We start from the raw sequence: 26,686 nt of genomic DNA, 5'->3' as shown, positions 1-26,686 counted from the left end.
AATTTAGTTGATGGGGTAAATGTTTTTTTAAAAGTGGAATAGCATTGAATAGCAAAGAGTACAATAAAATAAAAAGCATTACATTTTGTAAGGGTAAGTATTGTTTTATGAAACTTCTATTTCAAATTTTGTATGTATTTTGTTGTTTATGTATGGAGCTGTGATGTGAAACATATTTCCTACTGTGGATTCTGGTCAATCTAGAAATTTCTCAGAGTTTTTAAAGAAACTCTGCTAGAGGGTATTTTTCATAAAACCCTATCTTCATGGAAAAATTTAATGGTGTTCTACGACTATCCTCTAGTTTAGGCAGAAGTATAAAGAAATTCTTTGAGCACACTATGTGTGGAGAGATCAGTCTGTATTTGAAACAGTCACAGACTGAAGCACCAGTCATGTATTCTGTTATTTCTTTTTGGAACATGATAGTGAATATTCAGTTTGATCAGAAAACTATAGTTTCTTAATATTTGGTGTCATGATTTTGAGGAGTCTCTCACATTTCTAAAAATGATCAAATAAATCCAGAATAGTGGTTCTCAATAGGGGCCAGTTTTATACCTTAGGGTTGAATATCTCCAGACATTGGCCAATGTCTGGAGATATCTTTGGTTACAATAATTTGGGAAAAGGGGTATGCTACAGGCATCTAGTGGGATGCTGCTAAGTATTCTACAATGACCAGGATAACCCCTTACAATAAAACATTATCCAGGCCAAAATATTAATAGTGCCAAGTTTGTGAACTCAGCTTCAGCATGATCCAAACTACTATTTAAAAGAAATGTGATTTTTAACAACAGTTGAAAAATTCATGATATTGGCCTAAAACAAACTCAGTGATATTGTTTGTCGAATGCTCTGATCACCAACTTTATTAGATTAAAAATGACATATCAATATCTGCTTACATGTGACCCAAAATGAAATGCTGCACCAAATAGTTTAAAAATACAGTATTTATAATTCTAAGATCATTTCCTGAATCGGAACATCTAAAGTCAGCATTAAATTTTACCACCCATGATATAGAATAACTTATATGCTTATGTATATTATATATGAAGAAGAAACTTTGTCTTGAAGTGAATTCAGAGAATCGGCAGCCAGCTGCCTAAATGAATCTCGTCATTTAAAATTCTTACCTTAAGAGTTTTCTACCTTAAGGCAGATTTTATAGATCTCACTTAAAATTTTATAGATCTGATGATTCAATAAATATAGGGGATAATAAAGATACTTGGTAAGAAAAAGGGAAGATGAAATTGGTACCTGTGTTCTAGGCCCAATGGTGATGCAAGTCAACCTACTGCTTCACTGAGTCATTTATGTTTTTTGGCTTCAGTTCTCTTACACTTAACAAGTGTATTAGCCTATGTGATGTGCAATCTCTTCTAAGCTCTAAAACTCTATGAGTCTAAATTATGAATCAAATGTTTTATGAATGAACTGCATATCTCTTTTAGATATCTTAGGATTATTTTCATACCTCTCAATTGCGCGTGAGGGAAGTTATTATAAAGTAAACTCATTGTTCCAATGATTTGTTTTATATTTTGACTACATGAGTAAATGACTCCTCAGCCTGCAGACCATAATGTTTCACAGGCATTCCATATTCTGTGGAAGCAGAATAGATGCTTCCACAGAATATGGAATTTAATTTATTACAAAATAAATGTATTTAATTGTATTACAAAATACATGAGCTCTTCTAATTACTTCATGATACACATTGCTTATGGAGGATGTTTTCTCTTTTGGACTACCTTGTTCATGTGTTATATGTAGTAGGTACTCAAATTTGATGTTTTCAAATTTTTCAAAAACTAGGGTTTTATGGTTGCAATACTTGGGACATTGCCATAAGCTTTATAAGCTATTTGACTGTAGCAATACAAGGGCATAAATTTTTTCTTGCTACAGAGGAAGGCAATGTTCTTTGATTTTTTGAAGGTATTAGTAAATTATCAATTTTTTCAGGTATTTAACCATACAAAGTAATGTACAAAATTTCCCCCTTGTGGTAAAAATATGTAAGTGCATCAATGAAATGGCTAATTCACTGAGTAGTGTTTTGAGACAACTCATGAAATTACCATCACCTTCCCCCAAATTTTTAACAAATACATAGTTTTGATGAACTAATCACTAATATACTATTTATTAATCAGGATTTTTCTGGTTGTATCTGTAGGATAGAAAGATCTATGTGTGTGTTCGTGTGTGTGCACGCACATGTGTAGAAAAGTCACCAAAAAATTAGAGATTTTATAACTAAAAAAAGGTTACAGGATCTCTGGCTTGTTTTACAATCAGACTTCATTTCCTACATATGACTTTCTTTTACTGGTATCCCTCAAATGGGTTTAGAAGTAGAAAATTCGTTTCTTATGATGGAAAAGTGCTTTGCATAAGGAAAAAAAAGTATTTGTGAGGTCTAGAGAAATGTAGGGAATTATGCAAATGTTTCCTGAATGAACTCTGTCTGTTCAAAAAGTTTCCCTGTTAAAAGGAGACCCTTGACAAAGACATTCTAAAAATCTCATGGCCTATCTTCAAAAATTTGTATTGAGTCTCATTTGTACTTCAACGTTTGTGATTTAAAGAGCTAATTATCTCTACTGTATTTTTCAACCCAGGCTTAAGATCCATTACTTTACAAATAAAAGTCCCTTATAAATTGGCTAAGGATTATTGGTTGATTAAAGTGATTCTAAATAAGTTATGTTGTGTTTCATGTTGCCAGATCCAGTAATTTAATATCACTTTGCTGTACCACACCCACTAAATAGTTGGATTCTCATGCATATATGACCTGCATACAGCTCTCCTTGTTTTAACGTTTATGGTGAATTAGAGGCCTGTTTTTGAAGCAATCCAGTTTCGGTAATAAGTCACTTGTGTGTAGACTCCAGGCTTGTCCTTTTGACCACAGTTATCTCCCCAGCTCACAATTCCAATGAGATACCAGGTATCTTTCAGATCTCTTGTGACTAAAGGTCCCCCAGAATCACCCTAAAAATAAAAAGATGAGAAAACAGAAAGAAAATTAGCTATACCTAAAGCTCATTAAGATAAAGCTCCTTTAAGATATTCTGATGAATCACATATTTTGTTACTAGACAATACATGTATAGACTATCAACACAGAGTACTTAATTGAGACATGGATTTTAAAATTACAAAGAGCCTTAAGGTTTAACTTTCACATTTAAAAATTTAAGTTTATTTTGTTAAACAGCACTTAGTTAAAAAAGACAAAAATGAAAGAACATGAAAAGGCTTGAAAAGGAATTATGTCCCACATTTCCTCATGCAGGCTGTTCTCCAGGACGTAGCCACTTCATAATTGTTTAATAACCTCTTATGGTATCCAACTTCTTATCACTAGATTATTATACTCAAATTGCAGTGTCTAGACTTAGACAGTAAATATTGATTTTTCTCTTGTGTAGTTAGGGATTTAGTTGTTTTACAACCTCTTCGCAACTTTTCCATACCACGTTTACATTATAGCATCTCTATTTTTGGTTAAATTAGCTGACGTTTAATGGAGTTTGTAAATTGTATTAATTGAAAAGTCAAGTAACATATTTGGATCACAGAAACTTTTTGGCTTTCTTAGAATTAATAACTCTTTTTTTAAAATGTGGCTAGTATTCTATATACCTAGTAAACGTTGAATGTTCCAAAAGATCTACGAACATCTCACAATGATGTTTACTAACGTTCAAGGACATCAGATAGCTTGTTAGTTCTTTTGCTTCCTCTGAAGATGTTCCACCATATTCACATACACACACACACACACACACACACACACACACACACTTTTTTTTTTATTTCTTCTGCTCGAATTTGGGCTGGTTACTTCAAGCCTGGTGCAGACCTATGGTGCTGGGTTTATCTGACACCACTTTTTAGTGTTGGATTCACGGTTTCAGGTATTATGTCTTCCACTTTCTTGATTTATTCCCTCATTTTGCTGAGGTGCCCTCTCAAGTAGTTTCCTAAGAAAGACAGTATCAGAGGATATGGAAAAATAGGAAGGCTTTTACACTGTTGGTGGGAGTGTAAATTAGTTCAAACATTGTGAAAGACAGTGTGGTGATTCCTCAAGGATTTAGAAATAGAAATGCCATTTGACCCAGCAATCTCGTTACTGGGTATATACCCAACAGATTATAAATAGTTCTATTATAAAGACACATGCACACGTATGTTCACTGTGGCACAGTTTACAATAGCAAAGACATAGAACCAACCCAAATGCCCATCAATAATAGACTGGATAAAGAAAATTTGGCACATGAGGAGAGGATTCAAGATGGCGCAGTAAGAGCAACTCAGGATCACAGCTCTCAGTGAACACTCAGAGGGTGAGTCAAAGCTGCATTTCCAGACAGATCTTTGTTGCCCACAGAACGGGGAAATTCCCAGGTATAGGAAAGACATGGGACGCAAGCACAGCCGTTTCGGCTGTTGCGACCGCTTCGGCCGGCACCGCAGCACAGCGGCACTCTGCAACAATCCACACAAAACACACTGGCCCAGGTGCCCTGCTAAACTGGCAATCTGAGATTTTGGAGGGCAGATTAGCATAGCCATCTGATTAAACGGGACTTGGACAGTGAGCCACACAAGGAGATTCCTGGGAAGTGGTGTTTGAGCGAGCGCAGTGGCTAGCTGCATGGGAAATCACACAGATCCCAGTGCTCTAACAGCGGGCGACTGAAACATCTGGGAGAGAGCCATCTGTTCAACTTAAAAAAAAAAGAAAGGCGCTCTGAGGCAGGGAGCCAGGCGAGCGGGCTCAGTGGGTTTCACCCCCACAGGGACAAACAAAATGATAATATGAAACGCTCCAGGTGGAGAGTTTCACTGCAGGCACAGCTGAACCCAGGACGGTGCAGCTCAGTGGGGGAGGGGAGTTCGCCATTACTGAGGCAATCCGCCCCTACTGAGGTACACTCCCATTGTTGACACAGCCTGCCATTGCCGAGGCAACCCGCCATAACAGAGAGACTCCACTGCAGGGCAGAGCCAGTGGCAGCAGGGCGGAGCCTGTGGTAGAGCCCATGACTGCAGGGCAGAGCCCGCAGCAACAGGGCGATCACCACATCAGCAGGGCGGAGCCTCGGCAGGCAAATAGTGACTAGACTGCCTCCTAGCTGGGCAGGATAGTGCAACGAACACTCAAAAAGAAAGCCCCAACCTCCCAAAACAGAGCATCTGAGGAAAAAAAGGGGCTTTATGAGTTCTGCTGCGGCAGACTTAAATGCACCTGCCTAACAGCTCTGAATGAACAACGGAGCTCACAGCTCAGCACTTGAGCTCCTATAAAGTACAGACCATCTCCTCAAGCAGCTCCCTGACCCCTGTATATCCAGAGTCACCTCAAAAAGGACTGATCAGACTGACATTAGGCAGGCATCATTCTGGGACAAAGGTAGCAGAAGATGAAACTGGTAGCATCCCTCACCTCTCTGCAGCTGCTACAGGTGTACCCCAGACAAGCAGGGCCTGGAGTGGACCTCAGCAGTCGTACAGCAGAGGGGCTAGACTGGTAGAAGGAAAACCAAGTAACAGAAATACCTCATCATCAACAATCTGGGCATCCACTCAGAGACCCAACTGAAAAGTCAGCAACTACGCAGACGACAGGTGGATAAATCCACAAAGATGGGAAGAAACCAGTGCAAAAAGGAGGAAAACACCCGAAACCAGAACAGCTCACCTCCTACAAAGGATCAAAACTCCTCACCAGCAAGGGAACAAAGCTGGACGGAGAAGGACTGTAACGAAATGATGGAATCAGACTTCAGAGGGTGGGTAATGAGAAACTTCTGTGAGCTAAAAGAACATGTGCTAAATCAATGCAAAGAAACTAAGAACCTTGAAAAAAGATTCGAGGAAATGATAACAAGAATGATAACTTAGAGAGGAATATGAATGAATTGAAAGAGCTGAAAAACACAACACGAGAACGTTGCAAAGCATGCACAAGTTTCAACAGCCGAATTGACCAATCAGAAGAAAGACTATCCGAAGTCGAAGATCAACTCCGTGAAATAAAATGAGAAACCAATATTAGCGAAAAAAATGCAAAAAGGAATGAACAGAGTCTCCAAGAAATGTGGGACTATGTAAAGAGACCTAACCTACATTTGATAGGTGTACCAGAAGGGGAGGAAGAGAACGAATTCAAGCTGGAAAATACTCTTCAGGATATTATCCAGGAAAATTTCCTCAACTTAGCAAGGCAGGCCAACGATCAAATCCAGGAAATACAGAGAACACCACAAAGATACACCGCAAAAAGAGCAACCTGAAGGCACATAATTGTCAGATTCACCAAGGTTGCAATGAAGGAGAAAATACTAAAGGCAGCCAGAGAGAAAGGTCGGGTCACCACAAAGGGAAGCCCACCAGACTCACAGCAGATCTCTTGGCAGAAACTCTACAAGAAAGAAGAGAGTGGGGGCCAATATTCAAAATCCTTAAAGAAAAGAACTTTCAACCCAGAACTGCATATCCAGCCAAACTGAGCTTCGTAAGTGAAGGAAAAATAAAATCCTTTGCAAACAAGCAAGTATGCAGAGATTTTGTCACCACCAGGCCTGCTTTACAAGAGCTCCTGAAAGAGGCACTACACATAGAAAGAAACAACCAGTACCAGCAATTCCAAAAACACACTAAATGCTAAAGAGCATCAATATAATGAAGAATCTACATCAACTAATGGGCAAAGCAGCCAGCTAGCATCAAAATGGCAGTATCAAATTCACACACAACAATACTAACCCTAAATGTAAATGGACTAAATGCACCAATCAAAAGACACAGACTGGCAAACTGGATAAAAAATCAAAATCCATCAGTGTACTGTATCCAGGAAACCCATCTCACATGCAAGGATACACAAAGGCTCAAAATAAAGGAATGGAGGAAGATTTACCAAGCAAATGGAGAGCAAAAAAAACCCAGGAGTTGCAATTCTCATCTCTGATAAAATAGACTTTAAAGCAACCAAGATCAAAAGAGACAAACAAGGACATTACATAATGGTAAAAGGATCGATACAACAAGAAGAGCTAATGATCCTAAATATATATGGACCCAATACAGGAGCACCCAGATATATAAGGCAAGTTCTTAAAGACTTACAAAGAGACTTAGACTCCCACACAATAATAGTGGGAGACTTTAACACTCCACTGTCAATATTAGACAGATCAACCAGACAGAAAATTAACAAGGATATCCAGGGCTTGAACTCAGACCTGGAACAAGCAAACCTGATAGACATTTACAGAACTCTCGACCCCAAATCCACAGAATATACATTCTTCTCAGCACCACATCACACCTACTCTAAAATTGACCACATAATTGGAAGTAAAGCACTGCTCAACAAATGCAAAACAACTGAAATCATAACAAACAGCCTCTCAGACCATAGTGCAATCAAGTTAGAACTCAGAATTCAGAAACCGACCCAGAACTGCACAGCTTCATGGAAACTGAACAACTGGCTCTTGAATGTTGACTGGGTAAACAATGAAATGAAGACAGAAATAAAGAAGTTCTTTGAAACCAATGAGAACGAAGACACAACATGCCAGAACCTCTGGGACACATTTAAAGCAGTCTCTAGAGGAAAATATATAGCAATAAGTGCCCATATGAGAAGAGTAGAGAAATCTAAAATTGACACCCTATCGTCAAAATTGAAAGAGCTAGAGGAGCAAGATCAAAAAACTCAAAACCGAGCAGAAGACAAGAAATAACTAAGATCAGAGCAGAACTGAAGGAGATAGAGACATGAAAAACCCTTCAAAAAATCAATAAATCCAAGAGCTGGTTTTTGAAAAGATCAACAAAATAGACAGACCGCTAGCCAGACTGATAAAAAAGAAAGAGAGAACAACCAAATAGATGCAATAAAAAATGATAAAGGAGAAATCACCACAGACTCCACAGAAATTCAAACCATCATCAGAGAATATTACAAACAACTCTATGCACATAAACTAGTAAACCTGGAAGAAATGGATAAATTCATGGACTCCTGTGTCCTCCCAAGCCTAAACCAGGAGGAAGCCAAAACTATGAATAGACCAATAACAAGGTCTGAAGTCGAGGCAGCAATTAAGAGCTTACCACAAAAAAAAGCCCAGGTCCAGATAGGTTCACAGCCGAATTCTACCAGACACAAAAAGATGAGCTGGTACCATTCATTCTGAAACTATTCCAAATAATCCAAAAAGAGGGAATCCTTCCCAAATCATTTTATGAGACCAACATTATTCTGTTACCAAAACCCGGCAGAGACCCAACGAAAAGAAAACTTCAGGCCAATATCCATGATGAACATAGATGCAAAAATCTTCAATAAAATACTGGCAAGCCGATTGCAACAGCACATCAAAAAACTTATCCATCATGATCAAGTAGGATTCATCCCGGGGATGCAAGGCTGGTTCAACATACGCAAGTCTATAAATGTAATTCACCACATAAACAGAACCAAAAACAAAAACCACATGATTATCTCAATTGATGCAGAGAAGGCATTTGACAAAATACAACAGCCCTTTATGCTAAAATCCCTCAATAAACTCAGTATCGGTGGAATGTATTTCAAAGTAATAAAAGCTATTTACAACAAACCAACAGCCAATATCATACTGAATGGGCAAAATCTGGAAGCATTCCCTTTGAAATCCGGCACCAGACAAGGATGCCCTCTTTCACCACTCCTATTCAACGTAGTACTGGAAGTTCTAGCCAGATCAATCAGGCAAGAAAAAGAAATAAAGGGTATGCAAATAGGAAAGGTGGAAGCCAAACTGTCACTATTTGCAGACGACATGATAGTATAGCTAGCCTCAGCCCAAAAACTCCTGAAACTGATAAGCAACTTCAGCAAAGTCTCAGGATATAAAATCAATGTGCAAAAATCACAAGCATTCCTATACACCAATAACAGGCTTAAAGAGAGCCAAATCAAGAACGAACTGCCATTCACAATTACTACAAAAAGAATAAAATACCTAGGAATACAACTCACAAGGAACTTAAGGGACCTCTTCAAGGAAAACTACAAAGCACTGCTCAATGAAATAAGAGAGAACACAAACAGATGGAGAAACATTCCATGTTCATGGTTAGGAAGAATAAATATCGTGAAAATGGCTATACTGCCCAAAGTAATTTACAGACTCAATGCTATCCCCATCAAGCTACCATTGACTTTCTTCACAGAACTGGAAAAAACCACCATGAACTTCATATGGAACCAAAAGAGAGCCCGCATAGCCAAGTCAATTCTAAGCAAAAAGAACACAGCGGGGGGCATCACACTACTGGATTTCAAACTATACTACAAGGCTACAGTAATCAAAACAGCATGGTACTGGTACCAAAACAGAGATATAGACCAATGGAACAAAACAGAGGCATCGGAGGCAACACAACGTATCTACAACCATACAATCTTTGATAAACCTGACAAAAACAAGCACTGGGGAAAGGATTCCCTGTTTAATAAATGGTGTTGGGAAAACTGGCTAGCCATGTGCAGAAAGCAGAAACTGGACCCCTTCCTGACACCTTACACTAAAATTAACTCCAGATGGATTAAAGACTTAAACATAAGACCTGGCACCATAAAAACCCTAGAAGAATATCTAGGCCAAACCATTCAGGACATAGGAGTAGGCAAGGACTTCAAGACCAGAACACCAAACGCATTAGCAACAAAAGCCAAAATAGACAAATGGGACCTAATCAAACCCCACAGCTTCTGCAAAGCAAAAGAAACAGTCACTAGAGTGAATCAGCAACCAACAGAATGGGAAAAAATTTTGCAGTCTACCCATCTGACAAAGGGCTGATATCCAGAATTTACAAAGAAATCAAACAGATTTACAGGAAAAATCAAACAAGCCCATTCAAAAATGGGCAAAGAATATGAACAGACACTTTACAAAAGAAGACATACATGAGGCCAACAAACATATGAAAAAATGCTCATCATCACTGGTCATTAGAGAGATGCAAATCAAAACCACATTGAGATACCATCTCACACCAGTTAGAATGGCAATCATTAAAAATTCTGGAGACAACAGATGCTGGAGAGAATGTGGAGAAAAAGGAACACTTTTACACTGTTGGTGGGAGCATAAACTAGTTCAGCCATTGTGGAAGACAGTGTGGCGATTCCTCAAGGCCTTAGAAATAGAAATTCCAATTGACCCAGCAATCCCATTACTCGGTATATATCCAAAGAACTATAAATCGTTCTACTATAAGGACACATGCACATGAATGTTTATTGCAGCACTGTTTACAATAGAAAAGACCTGGAACCAAACCAAATGCCCATCAATGATAGACTGGATTGGGAAAATGTGGCACATATACACCATGGAATATTATGCAGCAATCAAAAATGATGAGTTCATGTCGTTTGTAGGGACATGGATGAATCTGGAGAACATCATTCTCAGCAAACTGACACAAGAACAGAAAAAGAAATACCACATATTCTCACTCATAGGTGGGTGATGAAAAATGAGAACACGTGGACACAGGGAAGGGAGTACCAAACACTGTGGTCTATTGTGGGAAAGAGGGGAGGGACAGTGGGGGGGAGCTGGGGAGGGATAGCCTGGGGAGAAATGCCAAGTGTGGGTGAAGGGGAGGAAGGCAGCAAAACACACTGCCATGTGTGTACCTATGCAAATGTCTTGCATGTTCCACACATGTACCCCAAAACCTAAAATGCAATAAAAAAGTAAAATAAAAGAGAGAGGAAAAAAGAAAATGTGGCACATATAAACCATGGAATACTGTGCAGCCATAAAAAGGATGAGTTCATGTCCTTTGCAGGGACATGGATAAAGCTGGAAACTATCATTCTCAGTAAACTGACACAAGAACAGAAAACACAACATGTTCTCACTCGTAATTGGGTGTTGAACAATAAGAACGCATGGATACAGGGAGGGGAACATCACACAGCAGGGCCTGTTGCGGGGGTTGGGAAGCTAGGGGAGGGATAGCAGGGGGTGGGGGAATTGGGGAAAGATAACATGAAGAGACATGTCTAATGTAGATGATGGGGGGGATGGATATAGCAAACCACCATGGCAAGTATATACCTTTGTAACAATTCTGTATGATCTGCACATGTACCCCAGAACTTAAAGTAAAATAAAAAAGAAATAATAATAATAATAATAAAGAAAGAGGGTATCAGAAATACATTTTTTTGAGTCATTGCTTGTCTAAAATTCTTAATTCCACCCTCACAATTGATATTTAATTAGCATGGGCAGGAATCTAGGTTGAAATAATCTTCCCTTTGAAATTTGAATGCATTTTCCACTGTCTTCTACCTTCTAGAGTTACTGTGGAGGATTTCTACATAGTTATGATGCTTATTCCTTCAAAGCGTTAAGACTGTTCGCCTCATCCCTGGCTTCTGACCCATTATGATGGTATGTCTTGGAAAGAACCACTTCATTTATTGTGCCCAGCACTACTTGGACCTTTTCTTCGATAGGATGCACGTAAGCTTCAGAACAAGGAGCATTCCTTACTATTCTTTTGCTATTGTACACTCACGTTTTATGTTTTCAGAACTCCTATTCATTTGACGTTGGACCTCCTGAGCTTATCCTCCATTTTTCTTATTTTTTCCTGTTATTTTTCTCCTGTTTGTCTTTCTTTTTCTTTCTGAGAGATTGTCTTGATTTTATCTTCCAATCCTTCCACTGGATTTTTAAAATTATAATTTTATTATTGCTACATTTCCGGAGATGATTCTTACTGTTTGGTTCTAGGGCATTTTGCTAGAAACCAGACTGGAAGCTCTGTACCTTTATGATGGGTGGTACTATGATTTGAATGTGTGCCCAAGAGTTTATGTGTTGGGGAAACTAAATCCCCAATGCAACAGTGTTGAGAGATGGGACCCAAGAGGAGGTGATTAGGTCATGAGGGCTCTGCTCTCATGAGTGAATTAATATTATTATCATAGAGGGGTGAGTTTGTTATCACAGGAGTAAGTTCCTGATAGGAGAACGAGTTTGGCCTTCTCTCCCTCCATCCATCTTGTGTGCTATCTTTGCCCTTCCACCTTTCTGCATGGGATGATGAGGCAAGGAGACCAGATGTGGGGCCCTCAACTTTGGACTTTCCAGCTTCTAGAATGGTAAGAAAGACATCTCTGTTCCTTGTGTGAACTTAGTTTTGGGCATTCTGTTGCCACAGCACAAAACGAACTAAGACAGGTAGAAGGGCTTCTAGACTGATACTCTTGATTCTGGTAGGGGCCTCTCAAATAGCAGTATGCGGAGGTTTTTTTTTTGTTTTGTTTTGTTTTTTTCTAATCTAGATGGTGGGCCTCTCTAGAGAAGAATCCTGCAATCTCTTTCACTGGGAGAAAGTTGGAGAGATTGTGTACATCCGCCTGCAACATTTTGAGAGAAAGCATGGGAAGAGGTTGAGGCCTGCTTTCACATAAACCCACCTTGTCAGGCCTCCTCTGCTTTCTACTATGCTTAGTGTCCTGAGTACAAACTTCTCATCTCTGGAGTTCATATGTTTAGAAAGAGGTGGTAGAGATGGGGAAAGTAGAGATGTGATATGGATTAGACTGGTTATTCAGCATAGGAAGGAATGGGGAATTCCAAGTACTCTCTGTGAAGTCTTTAAACATCTCCACACCCATTTTCTAGCTCATGCCTGACCCCAAACTTCAGCTTTAGATGCTCTCCCAAAAATCAGTTTTACTTAAAATGGTATTCCACTCCTCTCTCCACCTAAGACACTTATGTTTTAACTTCTTCTTTACTAAGTCAGTTAAAAGTCCTCCACCTTCTCTTTCTCTTTCAAAATTTTGTTGGAACTTTTCAGCTTTTTCTCTTTTGGATTTTATTTGGTTGATAGCTTTTTTTTTTAAAGTATAATTTGTAGATATGTAGAAAATTATGTTTTGTATATGATGCCAAATAATTTTTCAAAATGATTGTTATGGGGTTTTTCTGTTTTGTTTTCTTGGGGTGCTCTTTGTCTCCCAGGCTGGAGTGTACTGGCATAATCGTAGCTCACTGTAGTCTCAAACTCTTGGGCTCCAGCAATCCTCCCATCTCAGCCTTCTGAGTAGCTGGGACTACAGGCATGCACCATCATGCCCAGCTAATTTTTAAATTTGTTTGTAGAGATTGGGTCTCATTTTGTTGTCCAGGCTAGACTTGAAGACCTGGGCTCAAGTGATCCTCTATCCTTGTCCTTCCAAAGTGCTAAGATTACAGGTGTGAGCCACCACACCTGGCCTTATCCTCCTTTGTCATCATTTTGATGGGTTTTTGGGAAGAATAGAGATGAATTTGAATGTAAATTCTCCATGTTTAGATATTTCAATCTACACATTTTAAAGATGAATAAAGAAGAAACCTAGAAAATCTGGCTAATACAAAATCATAGCTAAGGATGCAGTGGGTTAGAGAAAAAAGATAGGAAGTCCGACTTCTTGTCTCGTGTCGAAATGAGGATAAGTTAAAACCCACCTGAATAATAAAATGCCAAACATAATTTAATCTTTATTCATTCAAATGTTCCTTTGGGCTTTCATCAGGAACATCCATGATAACTGTACTGTGCATGAATATTTTTGAAGCTATTATGGAGTTGGTCTATGTTCTAGAGATGGACTTTTTTTAAGTGTCATCCAACAGCAGCATGGTTTCTTGACATTCGTGGATGGGCAGCTTCTGCCGCCCTTCAGAGCCCTTCAAAGAAGGCAGAGGAGGCCACTGGAGAGGGCCCATGGATTCACAGCACGGCCTAATCCACCTTCTCATGGTTATGAACTTGTTTTTCCTCTCATTTCCTCATGCTGAAACCCAACAGATTACTTGGAGTTCCCTCAGATGTGAATTGTAATTTCATACCTTCATAATTTTGGCTGTGTTTTTTTTTTCTTTCCTATAACAGTGTTTTCTTATTCTGAAATTTATTCCTCAGGCCTCATTTACATCTCATCTCTCTGATATTCACTCCAAAAATGTTTCTCTCAAGAAAAATATTTGCTTTTCATTATAGTATTTATAACATCACTTTATACTTCTTTGTTTACGATTATTTTCTTTCTTGAATGTGAGCACCTTGAGAAAATAAACTGCTTTATTAGTCTTTGGATTCCAGGTTAAGAAATTCTGATTTTATTTGTTTGATAGCATCAGAGAAACTCTTATTTCATTTACCTTAAGAAAACATTTAAAAATACTTTGTGTTGTGAAATTTGCATTTATAACTTTTTTGAGCTGACATGTTGTCTATATTTTGTCCCTATGTAAAGAACATATAATATTTCCTGAGCCAAATAAAAATTTTTACGTTAATGATATAAAAAATCCTCCATTCCAGCCTACCCTGCAGGCATCATAAATTCCTTCCATGTATCCAGCGCAGAACATTCCCGGTTTTATATCATTGCCATACACCTGTGGTTGCTTACAGACATCATCACCTATGATTTTCACTTTGGCTTCTCGAAGATCATTTTGGGATTGCCCTTAAGAAAAAATAAAGTTATTTTAATATTTACAATCAGCATCTTTGGCCAAAGTGAAGTGAGCAGATTTTTCCTAATTTTTTTTTCATAGTAAAATTGTTAACACGGAATGAGGTTAATATAAGCAGTTTCTAGAGAAAATAATTTCTGGAACATCCAGTGATAATTATTGTCCAAACACATATTTATAAAGACTTCTCAAAGCAAGAAAGCCATTTGGCTTCTTTTTCTGGAAAAATCTAACCTTAAAAATAATCAGCTTATATATTTCAGGAAGGCATTCCATCTTTTGTAAAGCTTATATTTATGGGTTCCAGATTGTTCTCAGAAGCTTTTCATGCCTAGATAGTTTTCTTCATTGGCTTGATAAAATGCCTATAATACTATGCACATTTATTTTATTATTTAAAGTTTATGATGAGCTTTCACGTATATAAAAATATGTGAAATGTGTCATATATCATACATGTATATAAAATGAATTAAATAGCAATGATTTCACTTCTAATGTATTACAAGTTGGTGGCTGCAGACTGTAAGCTACATTCTGAGTTTTAGAAACTAGTATTATGGCAGACTACATAGAAAACTAAGAATAGCACAAGCATTCAGGGATGCTTTATACCAAACCATATATTGGTTTTAAAACCATGACCCCATGGTTGGCAGAATTCTAGGATGGTCCCCCAGATTCCTGTGTGATTCCTTTCTTCCCAAGTATGAGCAGGATTTGCAGATGTGATGGATGCGATTCTCATGATTAGGTTATGTTATAGGGCAAAGGTGAGGGAATTTTACAGATGCAATTAAGACCTCTAATGAGTTTGACTTTGAATTAATCAAAAGGAGATTATCAAAGGTGGGCCTGATCTAATTAGCTGAGCCATTTCAAAAAGGATGAGCCTTCCTGGATTTCGGAGGTATTTTCCTAAAGAGTTAAAGCAGCAAGCTGTCATGAGTTCTACAGCTGCAAGTAATGGAATTCTGCCAACAAACTTTCAGGAAACTCTCAAAGGAGCCACAGATGTGACCACAACCCCAGCTGACATTTTGATTGCAATTTGGTTAGACTTTCAGGGGAGGACCCAACTAAGCTGTGTCTGAACTTCTGACTCATGAAAACAGTGAGATAAAAATAAATGAGTGCTGTTTTAAACTGTTTGTGGTAATTTGTTACATGGTGAGAAAAACTAACACAAGAATACAATATATCATCAGCTATAGTCCCCATGATGTAAATAGATCTCTTGAACTTATTCCGCCTGTCTAACTGCAAATACGAATTTGTTGGCTGGCATCTCCCCAGTCCCCCGCCCTGTAAAGACTTCCAGCTTCTGGTAACCTACTGATGATTCTTGAAAAATGCTAGGAGAGTAGATACTAAGTGTTCTTGCCACAAAAGTGATAATTGTGTAATATAAGACATTTGTTAATTAGCTAGATTTAACACTCACAGTATATATATATATATATATATATATACTTCAAAACATCGTGTTGTACACGGTAATGCTATTTTATATATCAACTTAAAAAAATTAATAAGTACACTTGAAAAATCCCTAACATGAACACCGATTTCTTTAGTAGACCATATCCAATATTTATTTCTGAAGATATGTTTGTAAACAGATTTTTTATAGTGCTCAGAAGATTTAAGTGTGAAACTCAGAAATATGCTAAGGGATTTTTTTGAATTATTCTGTTCTTTGAATATAATTGGTTTATATATACATATATAGATACACACACACACACACACACACACACACACACACACACACACATATATAGCCTACTATGTTATCAATTTAAAAAATTCATGTCCAATGCTGAGAAGAGTAAGGTGAAATTGACAATCTACATATTGTAAGCAGGTGACAGTGCATATCCACTTTTCAGCAAACTAGTTGGTAAAATGTATTCCAAGTTATGGAAAGCATAGCCCATAAAATCTGTACATCCCTAAACTACACCTCATCTTTTGTAGTAATGCTTAATGACATTTCTGGCAAAATATTGATTTTATCAAATAATCAACTTTTTATTTATTAATTCTTTATTGTTTCTTATTTTTAATTTTAATGATTTCTATTATCCTTACTATTTCCTTCCTTATGTTTGTTTTCGGTTTATTTTTCTCTTTTTCTAGTTTTTTGAAGTGAGAACTTAATTATTGACTTGAGATCTTTTCTTATAATATGCATTTTATATGATTTTCTCTTGTACACTGTTTTAGCTGCATCTGGCATATATTTATATATTTTTGTTTTCATTTAGTTTTATGTGTTTTTACAAATATTTTTGAGGTTTTTCTCTTTATTTACCTATGTTATTTAATTTCTAAGGATTTGGGATTATTATGTTATCTTTCTGTTACTGATGTCTAGTTAGATTCCATTATGATCAGAGAATATACTTTGTACAATTTCCATTTTTAAAAGTTTCTTAACGTTTTCTTTACAGACTTGAAGATGGCCTCTTTTGGTAAGTGACTGAGAGGTACTTTTAATCTATTAATGTACTTAATAGATTATGAATGATAGGTTAAATTAATCTATTTAATAGATTGAATGGAGTGCTCTGTGTCAGATTCTGTTGCCACTCACAAAGCATTATGACAGGTCTGTTTCTGTACCAACCTCAAACTCCTGAAAGAAAATGATTTTTCCCACCTAGCCAAGGAGGATTTGTGATGTTTTTCCCATTATTATGAAGCAAAGAATGCAAGCCTTGTCTTCAGAGAAAATCCATCCAAGAGAGTGCAGACCTAGGGAGGTGTCAGACGCACAGCAGCACTAATCTACTGGAAATAATAAACTATAGCAATAGTTTCTGCAATTGATAATATGACCTTAAAGAAAGAAATTCATGTCTCAGTCTGTATAAGATGAAACAAAACCACATGGGACAACTGGAGAAAATCTAGAAACCCTAAAACCTATTTATGTCTAAGTGAGTGAAAGATTATTCCTAGTTCACTAAAGGGAGACTAAGAATGAAAAGCTTATTCTTTATAACTTCTTGTATATAAATAAATTTATAGAATCCTGCAAATAGATTTACTCATTCTCAGAAAACCCTTTTCCTTTTTCTCAAGCCTAGGGTTAAAGAAACTCTCTAACTATTGTTATACATATGTGCCTGCATCACATGGTAGAATCTAGAGCATGTTTCACTAAGAATGCCTAAACGTTCAATAGCCAAATCATTATTATTTCTATTCATTTTTTTTGTTTTTGTTTTTTGAGAGCCTCACTCTGTAGCCCAGGCTGGAGTGCAGTGATGCAATCTTGGCTCACTGCCACGGTCCCGGTTCAAGCAATTCTCTTGCCTCAGCCTCCCCCAAGTAGCTGGGATTACAGGCATGTGCCTCGATGCCCAGCTAATTTTTGTATTTTTAGTAGAGATGGAGTTTCACCATGTTGGCCAGGCTGGTCTCGAACTCCTGACCTTGTGATCTGCCCACCTCAGCCTCCCAAAGTGCTGGGATTACAGGCATGAGCCACCACACCCAGCCATCATTATTATTTCTTACAAGATTAAGTTTGTATATCAAGTTGAATCCTTTCATAGAGGGCAAATAATTTGACAATTTATCTCTACACTATTCTTATTCACCATCACACTTAAATTAGCCTCTTTAGAAGCAAATTTTGCTACATGCACCTAAAGAGTATTTGAGTAGCCGGTCAATCTGAGTACTCCTAGACACAAACTGTAACAATAGAAATTAATGTGAATTTTGGCAAAGAAAAGAAATAAATGTTCCTTTCTATGTATTTTTCCTTGGTTGAGGATGATGTAAGGGTTGAGGTGTTGTTAGCCACCTCTGACACTAGGTGAAGCTAGCATCCTTCTGAAGGAAGCCAACATAGAGAAAAGCAGGGCCAAAAAATTCAGATTCAGAGATGCATCTCTGAATTACAAGGCACATGCCCGTAATCCCAGCCAGACGACATCATATGAACTCCTGTGTCCGAAGTGAAACTTACTACACTTTTTTGACCTCCAAATTACATGAGCCAAATTTGTTGAAGTTTTTTGTTTCTTTGTGTTTTATTCTGCATTGGATAATTTGAATCGAATTTCTGTCACTTGCAAAATAAGAACCCTAATTAATCCATCCAGACCGTGTGGAAATGGCTGTCAGGATAATATTGATGGGGATGAAATCACATTGCCCTAGATAGGGCTTAGTGCTCTGTTAGCTATCCTGAGATACCCACCACCATAGTAAAGTGCTCCAAATCCTGTGATGTAGACAGTCAAATTTGGTTGGAAGTATGCAGAGGCTTCTGGCAAACAAATCCTGCGTATGTCATCTGAAAAGGTGACTCTGGAAGAGATCTGCACAACAGCAATGTCATACTCTCTTGCGGCGGAGCGATACTTCTCATGGATAATAAATCTTTTGACATTTCTTTTTATTAAGGGAGGGTTGATTTTTGTTCCAAAACTAACAGTCCATTGATACGGATTTTTATACCTGGAAAAGGTTAGAAATGAACAGAATATATATAAGCTGCCCAAAGTATATGAACTACATTAGTTGCATTTAGGCTAATATTAGACAAATATGATCCTGAGAATACTTGGCTGAAGCTATAGTTTTCTTTGATATTTACATATAGTCTATTGCTAATATTTTGAAAGATAAAATATATATAAACAGCATATTAGAACTGACATTTAATATAAAACTATTGAATTTTAGAACTGTAATGCACATAAAATATTATTCATTTATCACTTCAACAAATAGTTACTGAGAATCTATGTGCTGAGCCTTATCTGAACTGCTGAGGATAAAGTGACGAACAAGACATAAGGTGCCTGCTCACAGGAGTATGAGATTCCAGAGAAGGAAAAGGATCAAACCAACAAACAAGTAGATAAATAACTTTAAACAGTGGTAGAGGCTATGGACAAAATAAAATAGGGTAACAGGAGAGGGTACTAATGGGTCATTATGACTATCTTAAGAATGCATTTGGACTAAGCCATAGTAAATGAGGATTTAGTGTAAGGAGATGAGGGAAACAAGTTTCCAGGCAAAAATCCCAAGGTTTTGGGCCAGATGGGCTGCAGTCACAACACAAGGGAAAGAATGGTTAGGGGTGAGCTGGGGGAGGTAAACAGGGACTAGATTTTGGAATGTTTTATGGTAATGGTAAAGTGCTTAAATTTTATTCAAGTGATACAGGAATCCACTGGATAATTAAGACAGAGGGTGGTGTAGTCTCATTTACATTTTTAAAAATCATGTTGGTTCTTTCTGGTGAGTGGATTGTTGAAGGTCAAGAATGGATATGATAAAGACTATCAGATGACTTCATAGTCCTCTGAGAGATGATCAAATGTGGTTGACTTCTAGCTTGTGGGCTTGGACAATGGGTGGATTGGAGTACATGCAGAAATCAGAAATTCATTTAGTAGCAATGAAAGATCATCTAGTGAAGATAGTGGTTTTACTTAAGGAAAATAAAATCTTGATAGGTTAAATTATCTGATTCGCATCATATGTCTGCCTGCCTCTCTCTCTGCTCTTCCTTTATAGAACACTGTCTCCCAATTTATGTTGAGAACACTGTCTCTCAATTTATATTATTTGTATTTTTCAGAAGTCTTCTTGCTTTACTTTGTCATGTCTGACACTAGTCACACATCTGTCTTGGTGTATTTAGTTATTGGAAGCATATTTTAAGTGAGACACTGACAAAATCTAGAATGTTCAGAGAATAAAAACCAATATGGTAGGGCATCTGGAAGTTGGTGCTGTGAAATGAAGTTTTATACATATATATATATACACACACACATATATATCCACACATATATATATGAACTTTTAAGTTCAGGGGTACATGTGCAGGTTTGTTACACAGGTAAACTTGTGTTATGGTGTTTTGTTGCACATATTATTTCATCACCCAGGTGTTAGGCCTAGTACCCATTCGTTATTTTTTTCTGATCCTCTCCTTCTAGCATTTTGCACAATAGCAAAGACATGGAATCAACCTAAATGTCCATCAGTAATAGACTGGATAAAGAAAATGTGGTCTATGTACACCGTGGAATACTATGCAGCCAAAGAAAGGAACAAGATCATGTCCTTTGCAGGAACATGGATAGGGCCAGAGGTCATTATCCTTAGCAAACTAAGGCACACAGTAATGATATTTATTTTCACTTACGGTTTGAAGATTCTCTCTCCTTTCATGTTTGGTTTGAAAAAGGCAACTAAATAATAACTGTTATATGAGTGAAGAAATGAACTTGGTTGCTGTTGTTCCAGATTAAAAAAACAAATATTAATGGTGGATGTTAATAGAGTGCAGGTTCAGTGTTCAATGCTGTGAAGATACTTGTAAAAACGGAACTATCCACCACAAAAATGGCTAACTTTGGCAAAGTAAGTTCCCCATTACTTTGAAAACCCAGACACCAGCATAGGGGATTTCTGGCTTTCTAATATATCTTATTGAGCTCTCACGTCTTTCAAACACTAAGAATTTATGTACATTCTTTTTTAAAAAATATATTATTTTTTGGAGATGGGGTCTTGCATTGTCACCCAGGCTGGAGTGTAGTGCTGCAATTATAGCTCGCTGTAGCCTCAAACTCCTGGGCTTAAGGAATTCTGCTGCCTGAGCCTCTAAAGTAGCTGGGATGACAGGCATGCACCACCATGTGGAATGGGGTTTCACTATTTTGCCCTGGCTGGTCTTGAACTCCTGGGCTCAAGTGGTGCTCTTGCCTTGGCCTCCAAAAACGCTGAGATTACAGGCATGAGCCACCATGCCTGGCCTAGATTCTTAATATGTATATTCTTTAGAAAATAAGAGTCTCTATAAAGATTTATGCTCTTAGGCAGATGAATTTTATTATGGTAACCAAAGTTAGAATTTTATAGGCCAAAAAGGATGTGAGACGATCTAGTCTATTTCCTAACCTTAGTGTACTAAGGTTAAATAACTTGCCCTGGGTCACAGACATTTGATCCAGCTCTCCACCTGCCTGGGACATATTTTTTCCCAGTAAATCCTGCTGCCACCTATTATACAGAAATACTCAAGAAGCCTTTGTTACCACCATAATAATTGGTAATGAAGAAGAAAGGTGATACAGTTAATCTACTTAGAAAACATTCTAAAATTTTTAATGTAATAAAATAACTGGTTATAATCTTGAAAAGTAAAATTAAAAGTTATTTAAAAAGTCATTTTATCATGTATTTAATAAAATGTATGCATTTGAAAGCAATTTATGAGAGCACAATTTGCTATTCTTCACTTCAACTTTTGTCTTATTATACGAAGGCCATAGTGAGTAGCCCAAGGGCCTCTCTGAATCCTTTGATACTCCTAGGAATCTCTTTTGAAGTGCCTGTCTTTATCATGCTAGCAGTTTCTCATTTCGGTTGTAAACTGTTCTAATCCCACAGATCTTCAGATGTCAATGCTTTAAATTTGATCTGTGGTTCTCCATCATCACGTTACCAACTTCCTGTACTTACTGAAAATTTCCATTTTACTTTGGAATTAGTTTGATTATTTATGATCAGCATGAGACTGGCCCAGGTGTTTGGCAGAAACAGACATTAGTATTAAGTGGAGAGTATTGTTTGACAAAAGATTAATGTTATATGTTATTAGTGAATATTTTGTTTTAGGTTTTCACAAAATAGTTCTGATTCCTTAGAGTTTCCTTATTAAAAACTTTGGGGAACTGATTGATGAATGACTGTTACTTCCTTTATTCCCATCAAACTTTCCGATTAAGTATGCAAGTGTAACATTATTTTAGAAAAGATCCTGAAGTAACTTTTTCTTATTTTACTTCAGTAATATTTGGGACATTAATTGTTACCAAGAATGTGACAAAACTCAGGGCATTTTAGCAGAAGTGAGTTCTAACTCAAGGTCAATTACTTACTTGTGGAAGCAGTGTGCTGCAGTGACAAGCCATGTATTACTAATCAAGGTGGCCCCACACTGATGGATGTTATCATACTGAAGAGAAGCTTGCCAAGGCCAGGCGGCCTTGGGTGCAATGTCTCCAGATGCTATTCTGTTGACTTTTAATGGAACAACTCGTTTACCACAACCTGAAAAAGATGAGATCTTTAAGTTATAAGAAACAGCTTGTAATTACAAGAAATGACCCCATTCTCACTTGCCTAAAGACATTTTTGTATATTACTCCTCTTGCCAAGGACACTCGCCCCACCTGTCACTGGATTTATGGCCCCTTCTCTCTCTCATTTCAGGGTTCACTTTCTTACTCCGTGAGACCAGGTTAGCTAACTCTTCAACTGACTCTCATAGTAGCACTGTGCACTTCCTTTGTCTAGCATTTATCACACAATTTGATAATTCCCAATTAATTTATATCTTTCTCTATTTTGGAACTCCAATTTTAGGGCAGGATCATGTTTTATTCATAGTAGTATCACAACTCCTGACCTAATTTCTGGCACTTTGTAGATGTTAAAAGATATTTTTTGAATGAATAAATGCATGAATAATAATACTTAGGGTGTTTGCAAGACACAGAGGCAAATGCATGAACATCACTGCTCAAATTCATCACCTCTTTTGTAAAATCTTTTGAAACATAGGCCACAGTGATTTGAAGTGATTTAATGAAGCCACTGTTAGCTATGAAGATAAATATATTAAGCATCTTTTATTTTTTTATTTTGAGACAGAGTCTCGCTCTGTTGCCCAGGAGGGAATATGGTGGTGTGATCTCAGCTCACTGCAACCTCCGCCTCCTAGGTTCAAGTGATTTTCCTGCCTCAGCCTCCTGAGTAGCTGGGATTACTGGTGCCCACCACCATGCCTGGGTAATTTTTGTATTTGTAGTAGAGATGGGGTTTCACCATGTTGGTCAGGCTGGTCTTGTACTCCTGACCTCAGCATATTTCATAGATAATTTATGAATCACAAACAGTGGGTTTTATCTCCTCCCCATGAATTACTTTCTCATTATTTTATTTTGTAGCAGAAAGTACATTTTATGGCATTTTAAAAAATTAGAAAAACAAGTCCAGTATTCCCAATCGGAAATATATACTTTCTTCAAATTGCTCCAGAAGGTTATCACAGAAAATTTTTTGTTGAACATGACTAAAACATTCGTCCTAGAGTTAGAAAAAAAATATTTAAATTCATTGTACAAACAGTTATTATGACTCAAAGAATATTTGGAGCACAGATGGGCAAGTATGAGCAAATATTTGAAGACATCCTTTCTGATGTGGAAACGGAACTTGTTTATATCAGCTAACTCAACTTACTTGCTTGGACGGTTGACTCCCCTGCTGATGGGCTCATCGCTGAAAAACAAAACAAAACAAAGAATGATAATTTAATACTTTCCTGGTTGGTCTCAATGATGAGGAATAATCAGAGGATACTGACCATAAATGGATTCTAGAAAGTTGAACAAATAGATCAATTAGGAGAATGGCTTTCTGATATACCAACATCTGTGTACCATTTTTTGTAAAAACTTATAGGCAACCTCTAATTAGGTGTATACTATTGCAAGCAACAGATGAGTAAGGCACAAATAGTGGATGATTTAAGACTACAGATAGTTTGTATTAATAGAAAACTATGGTTTTCCAGCAGTTTAGGGTAAAGTTTCTTTGCATTCCACTTCAGAAGATGGGTAAATGGGACAGAGGAAACAAGTTGTATTTGTTTTCAAACAAACTAACAAAGACATACCTGAGACCAGGTAATTTATAAGGAAAAAGAAGTTTAATGGACTCAGAGTTCCATGTGGCTAGGGAGGCCTCACAATCATGGAGGAAGGCAAAGGCACATCTTACATGGTAGCAGGCAAGAGAGAGAATGAGAGCCAAGTGAAAGGGTAAGCCTCTTAATAAACCATCAGCTCTCATGAGACTTATTTACTACCATGAGAACAGTATGGGGGGAAACACACCCATGATTCAATTATTTCCCACCAGCTCCCTCCCACAACATGTGGGAATTATGGGAGCTACAATATGAGATGAGATTTGGGTGGGAACACAGCCAAATCATATCGAAAGTAGATTGTTTTACAGGTCTCAAACAGCCTCAGCCAGAACGGGTCTGCTTTGATCTCTTTTATTTACTTTGAAATTCACATAAAACCTTTTTTGGTTAAAGGGTTTAGGATGAAAACCTTTGAAAACTCTCACATCAATGATATTTTAAATGCTTTCTAAAACTGTTCCTAAATAATAAAATTGCTTTTTTAAAGAATACACTATTATGTATTCTTATTCAAAACCTACTGAATATTGCTAAAAGCTAGTTATTGGACATAATCCAAGATTAAATTCTGTCAACTTCCAAAAAAGTGAGAAATTTGATGACTAGGGAAACAAATATTTAAACTTATACATAATTTTATTTTTATTTGTCAATTATTTACTTTATTTACTTAATTATTACTTTTCCACTTACTAAATCTGGGGAAAAATAAAGTTGGTGGAAGGTTTCATGAAAATTGTGATGATTTTCCAGTTAAAATGACATAGCCTACTGAGCAGATAATTAACTGTTTTACTTTTTCCTACCAGTGCCATGTTTCTCAGACACATTCTCAGCATTGTATTCTCCATTATACAAAAAGAGAATGTTTCATTCTACCAACTTTCTATAAATTCCACTGGAGAAACTAGTAATGATAAAGTCTACAAAGTGGGAGCTTTTGAAAATATTCAATTCAAGAATACTGTTGAAGGCATCCCAACTCATTGTATGGTAAAGAATCAATTCCTCAGAACCATCAATTGTTCTTAGTGCTTACTCTATGCAAGGAACTCAGTTTTCTGTCAAATGTAGTTTAAGGCAGTAAATTTATTTCATTTTTAATAAAACTATATATTTTGTCCTTACTAATGCAATAAAGTGGAAAATAGCATAATGTTAGAATTCTTAAGTTAAAACTCTGTCAGCTTTGTCTGAGTAGGCTGCAAGTTATCAATTTCCAGGAATGATACCAGGATCATCACAATTTTCATGAAACTTTCCACCAACTTTATAATCGAATTTTTAGGGAGAATGATTATACCTGGAAACAAACCGTCAATATACAAGTAATTAGTTGTTAAAGATTTCTAATTCTGACCAAAGATATTTACCTTCCAGGTATAAACATGGAAAGAAACACTAACACTTTAGTTTTGAAAGTGACCATCTCCCAACAGGGTTCTGAGTTGGGGGAAAGCTAGTTAATATTCAGGGCTCTATAGACTACGAGTATCAAGATGAAAAATGAAACAAAGTCATTTGACATGTAGGTATTGAGCTGCATTACTACAGCCCTGGCGTTTGCAATCTGAAGAAGCTGATTTTAGCTTTGCTTTGTCACAGTGTCTCCTGAAGGGCCCACAACACACAGCTATTTGTCAAAACAAAATACAGATATTTGACAAATTACAAATAAATCTTGGGCTACAGGGTTATTTCTAGACTTGATCTTGAATCTCTATAGTTTTCTATTTATTGTAAGTCCCTAAGTTATGTGTTACCAGGAAGCAATGTTTTTGCCTGTAAGAATTGCCTTAACAATTCTCCTGAGCTGTCCACTGAATGTGCCTTTCTTAAGTGCTAGTGATGGCAGCTACAGGTGATCCAGAGTAGTGGTAGCAGGAGTGGCTGCGGGAGCAGCAATGATGGTGGTGGGTCCCCTGTGCCCGGCATCCCCGAGGCAGCCGACTGTGCTGCCCCCAACCTTACGTGACCAGGTGGCTGCCCCCAACCTCACATGACCAGGCAGGACCTGCTCCCAGGCTCGGAGCCTCACCTGCTCCAAGACCCTAACCCCACGTTGCCATTCCTGCCCAGGGCCACTGCAGGGAGGGCACGGGGAGGTGGGGAGGTAAACAGTCCCCAGAGCTCATCTCTGGGAGTCCACCAGTGCCTGCCACCTGGGAGCTGCCGTAACCGGGCTGAGCCGAGTTGACCACTGGTGGGGCAGCAGCGCGGTTGGACACGGGGTTGGGGGTGGGCAGAGAGGAGCCAAAGGTGGAGCTGGGCCCCTGCAGATGAAGAGGTGACTAAGAGATCATGGGACTCCCTGCTT

At 37.6% G+C, this 26,686-nt stretch overlaps 1 protein-coding gene across 1 annotated transcript in view; it reads right to left on the bottom strand.

Annotated features, from left to right (window-relative positions):
* The window catches only part of TMPRSS11A (transmembrane serine protease 11A), a 58,434-nt gene continuing 31,748 nt past the window's right edge, over positions 1-26,686 (bottom strand). Inside the window, exons 6-10 of the mRNA XM_008993243.5 lie at positions 23,898-23,936; positions 22,532-22,703; positions 18,823-19,082; positions 14,451-14,593; positions 1-3,018 (exon numbers count right to left, since the gene is read on the bottom strand). Of these exons, the coding sequence (XP_008991491.2) occupies positions 2,857-3,018; positions 14,451-14,593; positions 18,823-19,082; positions 22,532-22,703; positions 23,898-23,936 (776 nt within the window). The 3' untranslated portion in view covers positions 1-2,856. The remainder of the gene's footprint in view (positions 3,019-14,450; positions 14,594-18,822; positions 19,083-22,531; positions 22,704-23,897; positions 23,937-26,686) is intronic.

This window comes from Callithrix jacchus, chromosome 3 (assembly GCF_049354715.1).
Source record: "Callithrix jacchus isolate 240 chromosome 3, calJac240_pri, whole genome shotgun sequence".
NCBI lineage: Eukaryota > Metazoa > Chordata > Mammalia > Primates > Cebidae > Callithrix > Callithrix jacchus.
Note: the sequence above shows the minus strand (reverse complement) of the source record. Positions and strands in the feature narration are given on the sequence as shown.